This window comes from Phoca vitulina, unplaced genomic scaffold, assembly GCF_004348235.1.
Source record: "Phoca vitulina isolate PV1807 unplaced genomic scaffold, GSC_HSeal_1.0 scaffold7, whole genome shotgun sequence".
In the NCBI taxonomy this organism is placed as follows: Eukaryota; Metazoa; Chordata; class Mammalia; order Carnivora; family Phocidae; genus Phoca; species Phoca vitulina.
Genome location: NW_022589710.1, coordinates 68,715,615 through 68,733,158, shown reverse-complemented (window position 1 = coordinate 68,733,158; position 17,544 = coordinate 68,715,615). Strand labels below are relative to the sequence as shown.

The following is a 17,544-nucleotide window of genomic DNA, read 5'->3' as shown; positions in this document are numbered from 1 at the left end:
AAACGTGCAGGCACGGGCCAGCGTGCTGCGTGGGTGGCCCCGCGGCAGGGCCGCTGTGTGCCGGGCCAGCTACACCGGCGGGACAGGGAGCCGGGGAGGCCAACCTGAGGGTGAGACCGCCACCTGCTGGACGGCGTCCTCAAACTTCTGCCAGCGGAGCCCAGCGCCCGGCAGTGCGCTGCAGAACAGGCCGCCTTTGTAGTCCAGGCACCAGAGGTACTTCTCGGAGACCGCCAAGCTGAGTATGCCGTAGCCGGGACCAGCGTATCCCATCCAGCTTTCTGCAAACTAACAAGGACAGAGCCTGGTGAGTTCTGTAGCACAGCACGCAGCTGCACCGTCGTGCTGTCGTCAACAAGACAAGCGTGCAGGGTATCATTCAAGTCACAGAGCTGAGGATCTCTGAGAAGCCATGCAGGGACTGCTATCTTTGGACCATACTCTGAGAGAAGCGTTCTGAAATGGGAGCTGTCGTCCCTCGTTAGGACCCCAGAGCACGCCTGGGTAACGCTCTGTCATGTCAGAACACCCTTCCTAATGCAATGTTTACATTAAAATGACCTAGCTTGGGGCACCTGGGTGGCTCAGTCGTTAAGCGTCTGCCTTTGGCTCGGGTCATGATCCCAGGGTCCTGGGATCGAGCCCTGCATTGGGCTCCCTGCTCCGCGGGAAGCCTGCTTCTCTCTCTCCCACTCCCCCTGCTCGTGTTCCCTCTCTCGCTCTCTCTCTGTCAAATAAATAAATAAAATCCTTAAAAAAAAAAATGACCTAGCTTTACGCACAGGTGTATTGCACTTCACACAACGTGCAGATCTGTGTTTTGTGCATCGGATCCTCGCAGATGCACGAGGATGAGAAGCACTACCACCATCTCTGTGTCTTCACCCTCGGGTTTTAAGCATGGTCCCAATCACTGGACACAGGACACATCATGTGGCTGATGGAAATCTGGCCAAGACACTCAGTCTGGCTGAATTTTATAGACTGATGTTTTCTTGCTACGATTCTTTAAAAAAAATCAAAGCTAAACGAAGTCTTTGCAGTTTTAACAGTTTTCTGAAACTACAGAAGAAAATCAATGTGCTTGCACAATCACCCAAATATGGAAGTTCGCTTCAGAGAGAATGGCACCCGCCCCTTCTCAATTCAGCCCTGCACCCCATGATGAGCCCCCCCTCCCCAATGCCACAAAAATCTCTTGGCTTTCTAGCTACTGGAAGGGGAGGAGGGGGGGAACCATGAAGGGAGGGAGAAGTCCTCCAAGTGTCAGGTTCCCTCTCACCTAGGGGAGGGCTTTTCTAAAGTTCTGGCCTAGAATCCCAATAGCCCGCCCCCATGAGACATAGTCGGCCTGCCCAGTACATCCCTGGGCAGGCGCCCTCTCACACTTCCCAGAGCCCTGCACTTTGCTCGCCACCATCGGCGAAAGTCTTGCTCAACTGAGATGATCGACACGCACGTCTGGCTCCTCCCTGAGATTCTGAGATCCGGACTGGCTATCCACACCCTGCAGCAGCCAACACCGAACACGGAGCCTGGCAGCCGAAGGCACTCAAGAAAGGATGGGCACAGGCAAAACTGAGTGTAAGGTCTAACCTTTTGGCATTTGTCGCCAAACAAGTAAGCAGTACATTTCACTGCCAAGGCAGGACAGCACAGAGGCTGAGGGGGGGTGTCCCGGGGCCAGCCTTGCCCCTCACTTGCTATGTGACCTGTGCAAGCCATGTAACTAAGTCTCGATTGCCTCCACTGTAAAACGGGGACCACATAGTACCTATTTCATGGTTTGTTTAGTTCTCAGAGAAGTAAATGAGTTGAACTTACAAAGTACTTAGCATGTTGCCCGGCACGTGGCAAGAGCTACCCAAACAATACACGTGATTAGCACTGAGAGAATCCAGCGGTACATTTGGGGAAAGTACACATAAGTTCACACTCATAATCCACACCTCACAACGACTTAGTAGGAAAAGAAGTGATAATACCTGGTTAGTTTTGAAATCAAATACATTGAATTATAATCACTTGCTAAGAAAACTAAGTACTCTGAAAAAATCTCTTTTTTATGTAAAATGACCAAGAATAACCATCCTTAACTACATGGGTTGGGTGGACCCTCAGGAAACCGGCCCACCCCAAACCCACACACCTGATCTGACTTTAGCAGCCCAGTGTCATCTGCGCCAGGCTGGCTCAGGTCCTGCAGGGAGCGACTACCACCGAGCTCTGTCATACTGGTCTCCGAGGAAGAGGAAGGCAACCCGTGGGCGTAGATGTCCTCCTCGTCACTGGACGTCAACACCTGGTCCCGTAAAGGCTGCTCGAGCCGAGGCTCACGAGTGTGAGCTGCCAAGGCGGAGACCGGGGGTGTCAGCTGTCCTCCCACACTCCCCGTGTCACATTCCAAGGCAACCATTTCCTTCAGGCCTGTGTCACCGTCAGTGACAGTGTGCCAGGGATGTGAGCCAAGGTGGCCGGGACCCCCCATGTGCGTGAGGAAGCCCTGCTCCTTGCTGGGCTCCTCAGCACAGCCTTCGTCAGCTCTGGTCCCCGGCAGCTGCTGCTCGGCAGGGGGGGCCCAGCTGAGGCTGGAAGGCACCGGGAGGGAGTCCAGGAAGGGGACTTCAGAAAAAGTGCTTTGGGGGTCATCAGGCATGTCCTCCGCTTCCCGGGCCTCAGCAGAGCTGTCCTGTTCTCGACAGGGTGACTGTCTGCTATTCAGTTCATCGTCTGCGGGACAAGGTTCCTCTCTGAGCTCTGTAACGTCACTACCTTCCACAGCTTCCCTCAGCTCCAAGAGTGAAGTCCACACTGCACTGTGTGGCTCTGTGTCGTCTGCACGGTTACATCGTGGGAGTCCAGCTCTGTCGCCATTCCCTTCATTCAGTACGTCAGGGGCAGGCACCTCCAGGACACTGAATGCCTCGGGGTCATTATTTTCCTGCAGGACACCATTCACCTCACCACTAAGGTTACTCTCCTGGTCAGGAGACTCTGTGCTCGACCGATCCACGATGCTGCCCAAACTTGAGGTCATGGACAGCAGGTCTGTGCTCAAGGACTGGGGACTGTCACCCGGAAATTCATAGCAGGGAGTCGATTCAAGGGAGCTGTGGCACGTGTTCCTGCTTCCACCTTCTAATTTAAAATAAGAATGTTTAAAATGGGGTATGATTCCACATAAAGAGTAAGAGACTAACAAACACAATTTTGGCTCAAGAAAAAAAATACATTTTAAATGAAGGATATTTAAGTGGTGAAGAATACATCTCTCAAGCATGAATTATCCCCATGCAGAGATGTTTTAAATGGATGCAAACATCAGACACACTGATGGGCTCTAGGCCCCACTCAAGAAATGTTAACGGAGGAAAACAAAGGGAAGGATGGACCACAGACCAGTTGTTTAAAATTATTAAAATGCTTAGCAATCTGGTAAGTATGTGTAGCTCGAGAGGCCTAACAAGAACCAAGGAGTAAAAAGTTAAACCATTTCTATGTTAAATCCCATGTCCGGTAACCTATCCAACACTAAATGTAAAATGACCCATCTAGACACCAGCATAGATCTTCTGTTTCCATGACTTTCCATCCAGGCTCATAGCTTCTCTGGTCTAATACATGCTATACATGGATATATCAAAATTTTTATTTAAATACTGAGAAGTATAGGGGCGCCTGGGTGGCTCAGTCGGTTAAGCAGCTGCCTTCGGCTCAGGTCATGATCCCAGGGTCCTGGGATCGAGCCCCGCATCAGGCTCCCTGCTCAGCGGGAAGCCTGCTTCTCCCTCTCCCACTCCCCCTGCTTGTGTTCCCTCTCTCACTGTCTCTCTCTCTCTGTCAAATAAATAAATAAAATCTTTAAAAATAAATAAATAAATAAATAAACAAATAAATACTGAGAAGTATAAACCCAGACCCATCAAGCAGGGGGGTAAGTACACAGGCGTCTGTTATATTATTTACACCTCATGAAGGTGCTCTCCATGTGCATGATACTTTTTTAACATATGAAATATTTCACAGTAAAACTCCTTTGAGGAAAGAACACACTTGCTTTCTGAAGGCCTTCTCTGCTTCTCATTGAATGGGCAAGTGCTCATTCAGTGAAAGCAGCACTCCCAAAAAGTGTCTAAGAATGCCCCCGAGTAAGCAGGAGTCAGTGTGTGCTTTGCCATGGATGGTACCTGTCTTCTTCTTCCTCTTCTTTTTCACTTTCAGAGGCTTCACGACAAGCTCCTGGTCAAAGTCTTCTGAGCTAATCACGCTGAATCTCTGTGAGGCGGGCTGGCTGCCCTTCCCCAGCTCTGGAGCTGCCTGGAGCCCGGAGCCACTGTCGGTGGAGTTGAGCGAGCTGCTCCTGCTCCTTGGCTCACTGGCCACGGAGCTGGCCACGGAAGAGCCCCTGATCCTCGTCTCAGAAACTGGGGCCCCCGACGGCTTCTCCGCACGCTGCCCGGGGGCCTGCTCTGCACATCCTGGCGTTTCCAGACCATCTCGCCCTGAGAAAGAAGGGTGGGGTGTTACTGCTGGTTATCCAAGAAGGTCAACACGCTCCTACTCAGGTCTGCTAACCCTAAATACCTGCCTGCTAAACTCAGAAGACTGGCGAAACTGTAAGAATCACACAAAACAGTCCAACAAACGGTTCTGTGCTCCAGGAAGCTCACACACCAAAATCAGGAAAATGGTTTGTCATGGCTATTTTCTGTAAATAGCTCAACAGGACGGGGACACTACTAAGTACACAGCATTTCTCACATCAGTTCACAAATAATTCCTAAAGAAGACAAATGACCTAAGAAAAGGGCTTAGTGATATCCCCTACTTAGATCATGCCTTAAATACAAAAGAACTCAAAAGGCACTTGAAAAATGTACGTGTACCCATATTTCTTGAAATTTAAGGGGAGAAAGGGAATTTTCCATGAGAACAAAGCCGGGACAGAGAAGTGCGTTAATGAAGTCAGCGTCCATTTCGAGCAGAGAGCAGCGTGAGGATCTGGCCGTGGAGGGTCAAGTCACCCTGCTCTGTGCCCATGAACAAGAGCCGGCAAGTTTCTCACTTTCATGGACTCGTCCTTCTCAACACAACACCACAAGGTCACCATGGCCATAACAGTTCCATCCATAGTACCCTTTACGTAGAACAGGACTAGGGACCACTTCGATCCACTCAGCCATCCCTCGGATACTGAGTATCCACTATATGCCCGACACTATTCCGGGACCATCAAGCAGACAGATGGGAACTGCTGTCCCTTGTGAGGGTGGTCAGGGGCAGACTAGGGGCTGCAGTGTGCACAACTGGGGATGGACAGGCAGGACTGTGCTCGGTGTGAAGCCTGGCCAGGGAAGCAACTCGTCCAAGATCACGCAGTTGGCGTCAGGTCTTGGTCTAGAGCTGTCCTGTCCAATACAGCGCCACTGTCATGTGCAGCTAAATTCAAAATCAAACACAATTTAATACTGTTGCACCCCCCACATTCCAAGCACTCAGCCACTGGTGGACAGTGCAGAAACTGAGCGTTTTCATCACCGCAGAGAGGCCCCACCGAAGAGCTAGGTCTGGAGCTTACTTCCCTCCTATAAGCCGCCCCGCCCCTGACCACACCATGTAGGTGTCCCTCATAAACTCAAGACTGAGAGCTTATTCACTTTCCACAGAAATTATAATCTGGAATGGCAGCAATCCTGACTTACTCTCTGACTTAAGAAGTAATTCACCCCCACCCCGCCATCTCTTAAGAGACCGTAAAATTGGGGCCAAGATAGCCCTTATGACATTTTCATCTTTTCAAGTCCTAAATATCTGGCTCATGAGAGACTGTTTGGGATACTTTCCTTCTAACTACACTTCATATTCTAACATTACAGAAAGACAAAATGCTTAGTAACGCTTGGGGGCCCAGGAGCCTGCCGCTTGGAGCTCCTCTTCCTCGCCGTGCTCCCCACTCTAAAAGGCCTCAGGTTTGCAACTGGCCCACCCACTTGGGTCCAGGACCTCTACTCCCTCTCCTGCAGTGACTCAGACACCAGCTAGTGCTGGTGAGAGAAGTCATAGCAAAGATGCCCCCAGGGCCATGGCTACAGCAAAAGGTCTGCACTTCTGACCAATGTAGCCAAGCAGAAGCAGCAGGAGAAACGTTGGCTGAAGCAGAAATCAGAAGACGGGGCTGGTGGATTTGGGGCTTGTCATTTACCCCCCAGTCCTTGGTTTTCTAATCTGTGGAATGGGGACACCATGGATTAACACTCACTCACTCAGGGCTTCTATGTACCACGTGCTATGTCGGGTCACAAAGCTGAGCCACAAGATCCTTGCAACAAAAAGTTTATTTTGCGAGGTAAGGACATGGTAAGTTAAGTAAACGGCTCCCCAGTCACAAGAGTGGTAGAAGGAGAGGCCCCTGGGAACTCCAGTGAAGACAGGGAGAGGCTGACTTAACTAAAGCACTCAGGAAAAGTATCAAAAGATACAGTAAGACCTGAAGTGGGTCTTAAAAAACGAGCGGGGAGAGAACAGAGGGCAGCATCCGGACAGAAGCAGGCCACGGTGGGGAGCACCACACGCCTAGCACTCAGACCCGCCTGGGCGCTGGGGACAGCGGGTGGGGGCAGGAGCCCGGAGGGAGCTGGCAGCCGTGGCAGGGGGCGCCCTGCACACCACCTCAGACGCGGTGGCCTGCGAGCAAGGAAGGGACGAGGCCGCCCCCAGCCCCGGGAGGAGGGCGGCCTGGCTGGGGAAAGGCAGTGGCAGGACTACCTGCCTCACATTTCCCACAGGCTTGTCATGAGCATCAACCAAGATGCCTGCGAGACTGCTCCATGAACTCCAGAAGCCACCCACGCGGGGGCTCTGGGGCCACACGGATGTCCCTGGTGTGCCGCTCACGTCCCCCCAGCGGCGGTGTCTTTGGTACCTCACTGCAACTTCCAAACCCCGGTCTCCTCGTCTATAGAACATGTGTTCAGGATTTTATGAGGTCATGACTGTTAAGTGCTCAGCAGTCTCTGGAACATAGTGAGAACAAAGGGAGTGACAGACAGGCCTCTCCTCGTCCTCCCCACATGGCTGTTGTCACCAGCAGGAACAAGTTCACTGACGAGCCCCAAGTGTACAAAGTACCGTGGATGTGTGCATGAGAACATGTATTAAGATTCTTTGCTCGGGCGCCTGGGTGGCTCAGTTGGTTGGGCGACTGCCTTCGGCTCAGGTCATGATCCTGGAGTCCCTGATCGAGTCCCGCATCGGGCTCCCTGCTCGGCGGGGAGTCTGCTTCTCCCTCTGACCCTCCCCCCTCTCGTGTACTCACTCTGTCTCATTCTCTCTCTCTCAAATAAATAAATAAATAAATAAATAAATAAATAAAAAAAAGATTCTTTGCTCATTAGAATCTGGGCTTGTATGAATTACAAAGAAAAGTCAAAAGCACAGAGAATGATCAGTGCTGTAAGGAGTAACTGTGTGGAGGGTAAAAGATATATTCCAGATAACAGATTTCCATGTTCTAAAATCTTGGCAAGTCTCTATCTTTGGAACTATTAATCCCACACGTGGAGTCAGGTACCAGCGACCAGTCATGGGGTGCTGAGTTCTCCTCACTACTCGTCTGGCCTCCCCAGCTTCCAGACCTATGGAACCACTTTACCAAATGTGAGGCTGTCTGATATGAGCCTTAAAGTAGGTAAGCTTCAAGAAAAGCACTGTAAACCATCTTTTATGACTCATAGTGGGGCGCCTGGGCGGCTCAGTGGGTCAAGTGTCCGACTCTTGGTTTCAGCTCAGGTCATGATCTCAGGGTTGTGAGACCAAGCCCTGAGTTGGGCTCCGCACTCAGCGTGGAGTTGGCTTGAGATTCTCTCCCTCTGCCCCTCCCCCTGTTCGCACACATTCTCTCTCTGAAACAAAACAAAACAAAATATCTTAAAAAAAAAAAAATCATAGGAAACCCTCCAAATACTTCCTTGTTTAAATAAAGCTACAGTCATTTAACTAACAAAGTAACGGTAAGGTTTATAAGTTATAAACTACAATTACATATACACGGGTACATTTTATAACAAATACAAACCTATTGATGCCAGTCCTTCAGGTCTGCTTGAAATTCTTATAATGTTCCTATCTCCCTTTAAGAAAAATATTTCATTTTCTGTGCAGGAAACAGACACGATATCACCTGATCCTTCCAAACCAGCAATTGTGGACTGTCCAAAAAAGAAAAGAAAAAAGAAAAGAAAATCACACAACCAGGCAATAGTAATAGTTGAAAGCATACAGACATGTGCAGGAATCCAAATGAGTCAAATGACACCTGTGCTTTGTTAGGCCCACTTTCTGAAACTTCTTAAGAGTAAACGGAACGCAAAGGTAGGGAGTATCCGACAGGTACATGACCTGGAGTCATAAACCTTGCCAGTGAATTCATGAGCCTGAGGGAAGAGCTCACCGCACCTCTGAGCACTGGGAGCCATGTCCTGCCTGGCCCCCTCCCCCCAGCACATGGAGCGCATGCTCCTCGGCAGGACCTGCGTCAGCCTCGCACAGCTGCCCTGGTCTGTGCTTCAGGTGCCCTGAGCGGAGCGGGCCTTGTTCCTCCAGGACGCCACGGCTCTGCTCAAACTCCTTTCCTGACTCTTGTCTACTGGGAGAGTTCCAACCTGATTCAGACACTGCCTCCTTGGGAAAGAGTCCCTGGGAGCTCAGCCTTGGTGGCACTGCCCGGGACTCGTCACAGCTCACAGCACTTTGTATGAATGCCCACAGGGAATGCTGCTCCTGGTCTAGAGTGATGTGCTGACCGGTCTCGACCCCTACTGTGTGCACTCCCGTGGGAGAGACAAGTGGACACTGCAATTCATGGCTCCGAATGAATGGAGAGAGGGAGGAGGCCCCTAACACCAACTGAAAACAGGACATCCAGAGTCTGAATGATTTTAAAACATTCTCTTTTCGGCTAATAATACAAACAAGAGGCAGTTCACTATAGAGAGAAAAAGGGCCTGAATTCTTCGTTAATTTTAATTTTAATTTTTTTTTTAAGATTTTATTTATTTATTTGACAACAAGATAGCACAAGTAGACAGAGCAGCAGGCAGAGGGAGAGGGAGAAGCAGGCTCCCCATTGAGCAGGGAGCCAGATGTGAGGCTCGATCCCAGGACCCTGGGATCATGACCTGAGCTGAAGGGAGACGCTTAACCAACTGAGCCACCCAGGCGCCCCTCTGTTAATTTTTAAATAATCCTGATGAACATCTAGAAACATGCCACTAATCTGAAAGCTGCCCATCTTGTTGCCACACAGACTCTGATGGCAGCCACGTCTGCACATGGACAGCCCCTTGTCTCATGAAGTTAATTACACCTGTCACAGAAAGCACTGGGGTAAGGGCTCAGAAGAAAGGAACTGATACACAGTCACCAAACCTCTCAACCCCACTGACTACTAAGAGCACATCCAGTTCAAAGAGTACCCAGAGAAAGAAAAAAACTTAAGTTGTCTATAAGTGGAGAAGAATACAAAAATGCCTTTTTCAAAGTGTTCCTTAAGAAGAGAAACCAACTCAGGGCTAAAAGGCAGCTTGGTGGCCCTAGCCCAGGTCACCCTGCCCTCAAGTTCCAGATGAGGGAAGCCATGCCAGGCAGACGAGACTCCTGCTTAGAGGCAGAACAGCTAGAAGGTTTTACCAAAACCAAATCTATAAAATAATCAGACCCTTACTTGATTTCCTTGACTGGCCCAAAGGAAAAAGTAAAGCATTAGAATCAATGCTGTTCCTTCTATTGTTCTGAGAGACAATCTGTAGATAAACACTGTAAAGACACCCAAGATGTGGTGCGATCATGTCACTTACCTGGTTGACGGTGTCTAGAAGGTAAATACTGTATTCATTCCAACTCAACACCCAGCCTTCTTGAAAGAAACAGGAAACAAGCCCCAGGTGTTTCTCAGGTAAGCTGCAGCCTCCCCTGCTGGAGGATTCCAGACGCGGGTACAGTTCAAAGGGCTTGACCCCTCCAGCAAAGACATCTTTTAGGATAAACGTGGCTTGAACAGTCCCATGGATGTCTGCCTTCCACAGTCGGAGCCCAGGCCGTGATGCGTACAAGGTCAGATCACTCTGCTTACAAAGTCCTGGTATAAAACAAGCTCCAAATTTCCCAGTGCTGAAATTAAAAAAAAAGAAAGAAAAGAAAGAAAAAGAAGAAGGCAAAGAGAAGGAAAGGAAAGAAAGGGAAAGAAAGGGAAAGAAAGGGAAAGGAAAGGAAAGGAAAGGAAAGAAAGGAAAGGAAAGGAAAGGAAAGGAAAGGAAAGGAAAGGAAAAGAAAGGAAAGGAAAGGAAAGGAAAGGAAAGGAAAGGAAAGGAAAGAAGGAAGGAAGGAAGGAAGGAAGGAAGGAAGGAAGGAAGGAAGGAAGGAAGGAAAAGAAAGAAAGAAAGAAAGAAAGAAGTGATATGAACTGATTTAAAGTGACAGTTGTCAACCCTTGATATCAACTCTAACAAGAATTTTTTGGATAAGCCCGAACAAGATTGATGTTTTTTCAAACCCTCTGCTATGGTTTGTTCTGTTGTTACTAGAACGACGCTGTCATCTCTGTGTCTTCTGCTCCCCATAGCCCCCTCGCAAGTGTGCACCCGCTGAGCGTGCAGCCTGTCTCATGGCAACCGTTTTGGTGCTGTGCCCAGGGCTCTGTCCCCACCCTCAGGCTCAATCCTCACAGCAGCCCCATGACGTAGAGTCCAGCTCCTGTCTCAGAGAAGAGAAAATGAGGCAGAAGCTCACAAATCCAGGTCTGACCATCCTCTCCCTGCTTGGAACTTCTGTTCCTTCTAACGCCTGATTGCTGTACTCACTCCAGCATCCCAGTGAATGAGCGTCATACCTGCCATTGAGTCTGAACCCATCACAGGGACCAGCTTCCCTCTGGTCCCCAGGCATGGCAGTTTTCTATTTTTAAAATTATGAAATACCTAACACAAAAGAATGTATGTTTTATTATATAAATAATACATATTATTTTATACTATACACACACACACATTTATAGGCATATAAAAGTTATGAAGTCTAATAAATGAAATGTACACCCAGGAACCCCCTCAACTTCAGAAATAAATCATCAGGGATACGGGTGATGCTCTCCCGTGCTCCTAATGTTCCTGCCCCTCCGTTCCCCAGGTGTGACCACAGACTGAATTTTGTTTGTTATTCCCTTGCTTCTACTATTATTGATAATTTAACCACATACCTATGTATTCCTAAACACTACATACTTTTTAGTATTATCTTTCATTTGTATAAAAAAAGTATGATTCTACTTGTATACTTTTGCAAATTGCTTTTAACATTGTATTTCTAAGATTTATCTTTACTGATAAAAAAGCTATAGCTCGTTCATTTTCACTGCTACATAGTTTGCCACAATATTTTTACTCACTCCCTTGTTGATGTGTATTTGAATTATTTCTACTTTGTTATTTTAAACAACAGTGCTACGAGCATTTTCATGCAGACCTCCTAGCACACAGGTGTAAGAGTCTGCCCAGGATCTCCCGGAGATGGAATTGTTGCTCTGTTGGGTAACTGTTGGGTTGCTGAGTTGACCACATTCAGGTTTAAAAGACAACTTCAAACTTTTTTCACAATGTGATTATACCAACCTATGCTCCCACCAGCAATCTGAATTCTTTTTTTCCCCCCAAAGGCTTTATTTTTAAGCAATCCCTACACCCAATGTGGGGCTCAAACCCATGACCCCAAGATCAAGAGTCGCATGCTCCCCCCAACTGAGCCAGCTGGGCGACCCTCTGAGTTCTCATGGTCCCACACCTTTGCCCAATCTCAGGCTCCTACCAGAGCTCAAAGTTCAAGAGTTTCAGTCCACCCTCTCCCCAAAATACTTCTCTGATTTGAAGCAGTGGAAAGAGTACTGACTCTCGACTGACAGCAGGGCTCAATTTCCAGCCCTGACATTTGCTTTGTGCTATGCAACCTTTCTGGAGCTTGGTTTCCTAATCTGTAAATCAGGAGTAATCATTCCCATCTCAAAGGTTAAAGAGAAGATTAAGTGAGCCAGTCTACGAAGGCACAAAAGCACTGCTGGTGATGGTAAGGCCACGCACAGGGCTACAGGTGCTCGCAGCTGGGATCGGCCTCTAGCTCTATTCACGCCAGCACTGCGTGCTCCCCACGGACCCCGTGCCTCTCTCCTCACCCTCCCTGCACGCAGCAGCGCACCGGCCCTCCTGAGGGGCTGTCTCCAGGGCCCATCCCACACAGTCACGTAGATAGAGTTATCTGGACGTTTCTCTGCATGTCAGTATCTCTCTAGGTCCCTCTGGCTGCACAGTAACTAAATCCCTCCGGAGGGGGCCCAAGGAGGATATCGAATATCAAATTCAGCTTTGAAACGAAGATCGTTAGATTAACCAAGACTGTTCTAACGCTGTAGATCATTCACGGACAACTCTATAATCAGCATCATGTTTGATTACTGCCTTTGGTGGATTTGTTCTGGGAAGATTCTCTAAATAGACCCAAAGGAATTCTAGCAGGGCAGTCCATAACCTCTTCCTCTTGACCTTCCTGTCAAATCCATGTCTGTTTGGTGACCCAATTGTTAAATGTTTTCCATTTATTTATAGGTCCTCTTAAAAATCTCTTGTCACTTCCACTTTGATTTGTTCACCTTGGGTAACTAAAGCATTCACTGGAACAAACACTGTGTGAGACCCGGGGCCATGGGCAACGTGAGGGATGAACGAGACGAGATCCTGGCCGGGACTGAGAACAGACGGGGGCAGATGTGCGCAGGTGTATGAACCACTGCAAGAGCATCTGAGGCTCAAAGGGCCGCCCAAGGAGTCTGGACGGGGTGTGTCCCGACTGAGGCAGGAGAGGGCTAGACCCAGGACTATTACCTGGCTGAGGAAGGGACGGGCACTGTGGGGGAAGGAACATGCCGAGAGGGTCCTGGTGGGCGGCTGGCTCTAAGGAACTGCTGAACGTGTGGTGTGTGGTCAGCGGGGGGAGGGCAGATAAGCTGGGGATAACAACTAGTTAGAGCGAGGTGTAAACTGTCCTACACCCCGGGCTTGGCGCCACCCACCTGCCGTATGACTGTGTAGCACCTGCTGCTGTCCGTTCTCAAGTGGACCCTCAGACTCCAACTTTTAAGGTCTAGGTACCATAGGGTTCTAAAATCATAACTAAATTAACCTACTTTTTTTTTTAAGATTTTATTTATTTATCTGAGAGAGAGGGAAGAGCGGGGAGGGGTAGAGGGAGAAGCAAACTCCCCGTCGAGCAGCAAGCCCGATGCGGGGCTTGATCCCAGGACCCTGGGATCATGACCTGAGCCGAAGGCAGACGCCCAATGACTGAGCCACCCAGGTGCCCCAAATTAACCTACTTTCTTAATTTTGGTGGAGGTGACTTCCAGAAAAATGTTTGATGATTTTAAAAAACTGATGACTTTAAAACATACTTTAATTCCCTTTATGAGCCACATTAATATGAAAGGAGTGTTTGTTTGGGTTTTTTGTTTTTTTTAAAGATTTCATTTATTTATTTGACAGAGGGAGACACAGCGAGAGAGGGAACACAAGCAGGGGGAGTGGGAGAGGGAGAAGCAGGCTCCCCGCAGAGCAGGGAGCCCGATGCGGGGCTCGATCCCAGGACCCTGAGATCATGACCCGAGCCGAAGGCAGACGCTTAACGACTGATCCACCCAGGTGCCCCTGTTTGGGGTTTTTTAAAAGATTTTATTTTTAGGTAATCTCTACCCCCAGCGTGGGGCTCAAACTCACAGCCCCGAGATCAAGAGTCTCATGCTCTACTGACTGAGCCAGCCGGGCGCTCTGGAAGGAATGTTTTCTAATGTGCTGTATAATCTCTGGTGCCACAGACCTGAAATGCTGAGCGTGGACAGAGAGCCCGAGGCAAGAGAATGAAAGTCTAAGATGGGTGACAAAAGGCTCAGCAGCCAACTGCCCACAGACCACCACGCAGGCACAATGGCAGTGACCCTGTTCCAGAACCCGATGCTGGCTCTGCTGGGGGGCAGACTCCACGGTCCACCCTCAACACGGGCGGCCAGGCTCAGGGGCCCTGACGACAGGGCCACAGGGGACACCTAACAGGTAGGGAGAGGTTCCCACCTGAAATAGTGCAACACAGACCCCGAGGAGAGCAAAGATACAACACTTCGGGGGAACAGCCAGCGGGCTCTGAGGTCTTCTGGGAGTAACAATGTATTTTAGCTGGTCCCGTCTGAGGAGGTTCACAAACTCCATCAGAAAAGGACGACCCCATCCCCCACCACCGAGGTTCCCCTGCCTGCAAGTGCTCTGCTCCCCGCTGAGAACACCCCAGCCCTATTCAGGCCACGCTGTCACCCACCAGTGGGCTCAAGAGGCCACGACGGGCACCGCCATCTTGTGCTCTGTGCCGGCCAGCGCCAGCCACCCAGCCACACTCCCTCCCAAGGCGCCCCCTCCTCTGTGTTCCCTTCCACAAAAACCAGCCCCCTAAAAAGCTGTCTCTGAGCACTGCGATCCTGTTCCCTCCAGCCCTTTCACCCTCGGCCCCTCTCCTTGAGCAAGGCTGTGTGTAGCCACCAGGTCACCAAATCCAAACATCTGTCTCATGCCGTCTCTTGGGGCCGTCAGCAGCTCTGACGTAGCCTTGTGACACTTCCTTCATGTGGCCTCCAACTTCTCACTCCTCTGAACCTTCCTCACATCCCAGTCTCTGCCAGTGCCCAGAACAGAGACGCCCCCACTTCTCCAGCTATGCTCACGCCCGCAGCGACCTTGTCCGTCCCGGAGCTTTGAAGACCGTCTACATGCTACAGGCTCCCAAATGCACGCACGGGCCCCACCCGCTTCCCAAGACGCACGGCTGCTGCACCTGCCCCTTTGGCTCTCCCCTGGGAGGAAGACCATGCTACCTGTCCAGAACAGACTCTTCTATCCTCTCCCCCAGGCTTCTCTAGGCCAGTGTGCCGCCACTCCCCTGAGTGCTCAGCTGACTAATCTCCCTCTCTCACCCCCCAGAGCCAACGTGTCAGCACACCTGTCAGCTCTGCCCTCCGAGCATTCCTACTACCCTGGCCTGGCCTAAGCCCCTGGCTGGCCCCCCTCAGCTGCCACTCCTGCCCCCTCCAAAGAGCAGCAAGGGTGACTTGCCCTGGTCAAAGCCTCTCATGACTGCTGGCATGCTAGAATAAAGCAGTCCCTGAGTAAGGCCCACAAAGCCTACAGGATGGCCCCTCTTCTGCTCCACACACGCATGGCCTTGCTGCTCTCCAAACCCTCAAACGCTTGGCACATGCACTGCTTCTGCCTCAAGAGCTTCTTTCCAAGGTCCTCTGGTGGCTCCTTCTGCCCTGCCTTCAGGAACCTGCTCCAGTCCCTCCTGCGGAAGGGCCATCCCTGCCTGCCCATCTAGAGCACACACCTGTGTCCCCTGCTCCCTCCTCTCTAGTCCATATCCTGGTTTATTACTACCGAACATTCTAGAATATATTTAATGTTGGTCTCCCCCTTCAGGAATGTGAGCTCCCCGAGATTAGAGGTTTTCCCAGTTCACAGCTGTCTCCTCAGACGGAGAAGGCTGCCTGGCACACAGCAGAGACTCGGTGAGGATTTTTCAATGTTAGGTGAATAAACACTGTTCCTAGGTGAACTCACCCAATGTCAGGGTCTCAATGTCGCTTGCATCTAATGATTTGCAGGCCTGTAGACGTCACTCCTCACTATGACTCCCACTTGACTGCTACCTAACAGGCACCTCCAGCTCAATATGCCCCCCACAGAATGGCTGCCCCCCACAGAATGGCTGTCTAGACCTCAAACCCAGGCTTGCCCCAGTGTGCCCACTGCAGCTACCGAGCTGCTACAGCCAGCAGCACAGAATCTTCTATTCTTTCCTTCCCCTTCCCCTATATCTAATCCATTATCCAGCCCCGTGCTATCTCCAAATTACAGCTCCCTCCATCTCCCCGTCTCCTGATGGCCACCACCAGGAGCCAGCCTCCATGCCTGGTCCCGGGACTCCTGAAGTACCCTCCTCACTGCCCCCTCCTGCCCATCTCCAATTGAGTCTCCACACAGAACCAGGGGTGAGCTCTGAAACGTCGCTCATGTTGCCATTCTCCTGCCTAAAGCACTTCAATAGCTTTTGGTTATGCCTAGAATAACTTGGCCAATAGCACGTGGTGCCCCCAGCCACCAACCCCTAAGCTGGCTCGGGCCCTCCTTTCCAATCTCATTTTCTACCAGTGCACCCAGCCCACTGCTCCCTGGTCACCCCAGCCCCCTCTGGCTCCCTGAACATTGCAAGCCCTGCCCAATCGGTGGCCTTGGCATTTGCTGTTTCCTGAGACCAGAATGCTCCTCCATCAGCTCTTCCTATGCTTGAGGCTTCTGCTCAAATATCACTTCTCCACAGAAGTCTTTCCAGACCATTCTAAGAGAGCGTGCCACCCCCACCCGAAGGCTTCCCCAACTGCCTGCTCCACAGCTTGCACTGCAGGCTACACAGGGATCCTGCTTGAGGGCAGAGACCTGTCCCTTGCTCACCGCTGTCCACCGCGCACGGCTGCCCCTCAGGCACACCAAACACCTGCGGAATGACACCCTGCTTGCAGGGGGCAGACTCGCCAGACGCCCTTTCTGAACCACAGACTCACAGCACACCACAGAAAAACAAGCCTTTAAGACCAAGGGGTGAACAACTTTTCCATTTATTCTGTGTTATCCCCACTCCTCTAGGGCTCAGTGAAATAGACTTCCCGGGGAGAAAGGGGACACGTTTGTTTGCATCCGCACCCTGGAACAGTGTCCGGCACAGGCCAAAAGACCAACCACACATGTGCACCTGGAGGGGCTCATGGAAACTTGCTTAGGTTTCCATGACGGAGGCTGGAAGACCAGGTTTTAAGAGAAGGACTATTGGCTGATCCACGTGAAAAGTAACTGGTTTTCGTATCTCTCTCTTTACCCTCCACTATCCTTCCAAAGACACTGATGACAAGTCAGGACAAAACATCAGGCAGAAGAGGGGACGCTGGCAGAGGGAAAAGCAAGATGAAGATGTGCAAAACCCCTAAGCCAGGGCTACAAATTCTACTGTGTTTTCTGGGGGCCAATAGGGAGACTACTGCTATACAAAGGCTAAATTGTTGATGGAATTGAGGGGGTATTCAGAATAGAAAACAGAAGCCAAAGGGAGGCATGACCAGGTCTTTTGGTAGCTAAGGGCTGCCACCCTCCGCCCATCTGAGCTCCCCTTCTCCGGGCCATCCGTCACCCGCCCGGCTGTCACCGCCAGCCTCCGTGGGCCCTCCCCTCATGGGCGCAGCCAATCCATGTCTCACTGTCAGCCTGCTCACCACACTCCCCACCCACCTGCCACCCAGCCCCTCTGATTCTCTGTAGGCAATGGTGCCCTTTTACCAGGAACTTCTCCAAATCCTGCTGCCCAATTCATAAGCTGCTGGCGCCCATCCTCTTCCTGCCCCCACTTGGCTCTCTGCCC

At 50.6% G+C, this 17,544-nt stretch overlaps 1 protein-coding gene across 1 annotated transcript in view; it reads right to left on the bottom strand.

Annotated features, from left to right (window-relative positions):
• TECPR2 (tectonin beta-propeller repeat containing 2) overlaps positions 1-17,544 on the bottom strand; it is a 107,752-nt gene that overhangs the window by 52,334 nt on the left and 37,874 nt on the right. The window contains exons 6-10 of the mRNA XM_032405962.1: positions 9,855-10,167; positions 8,075-8,207; positions 4,188-4,502; positions 2,150-3,138; positions 105-288 (exon numbers count right to left, since the gene is read on the bottom strand). Coding sequence (XP_032261853.1) covers positions 105-288; positions 2,150-3,138; positions 4,188-4,502; positions 8,075-8,207; positions 9,855-10,167 — 1,934 coding nt within the window. The remainder of the gene's footprint in view (positions 1-104; positions 289-2,149; positions 3,139-4,187; positions 4,503-8,074; positions 8,208-9,854; positions 10,168-17,544) is intronic.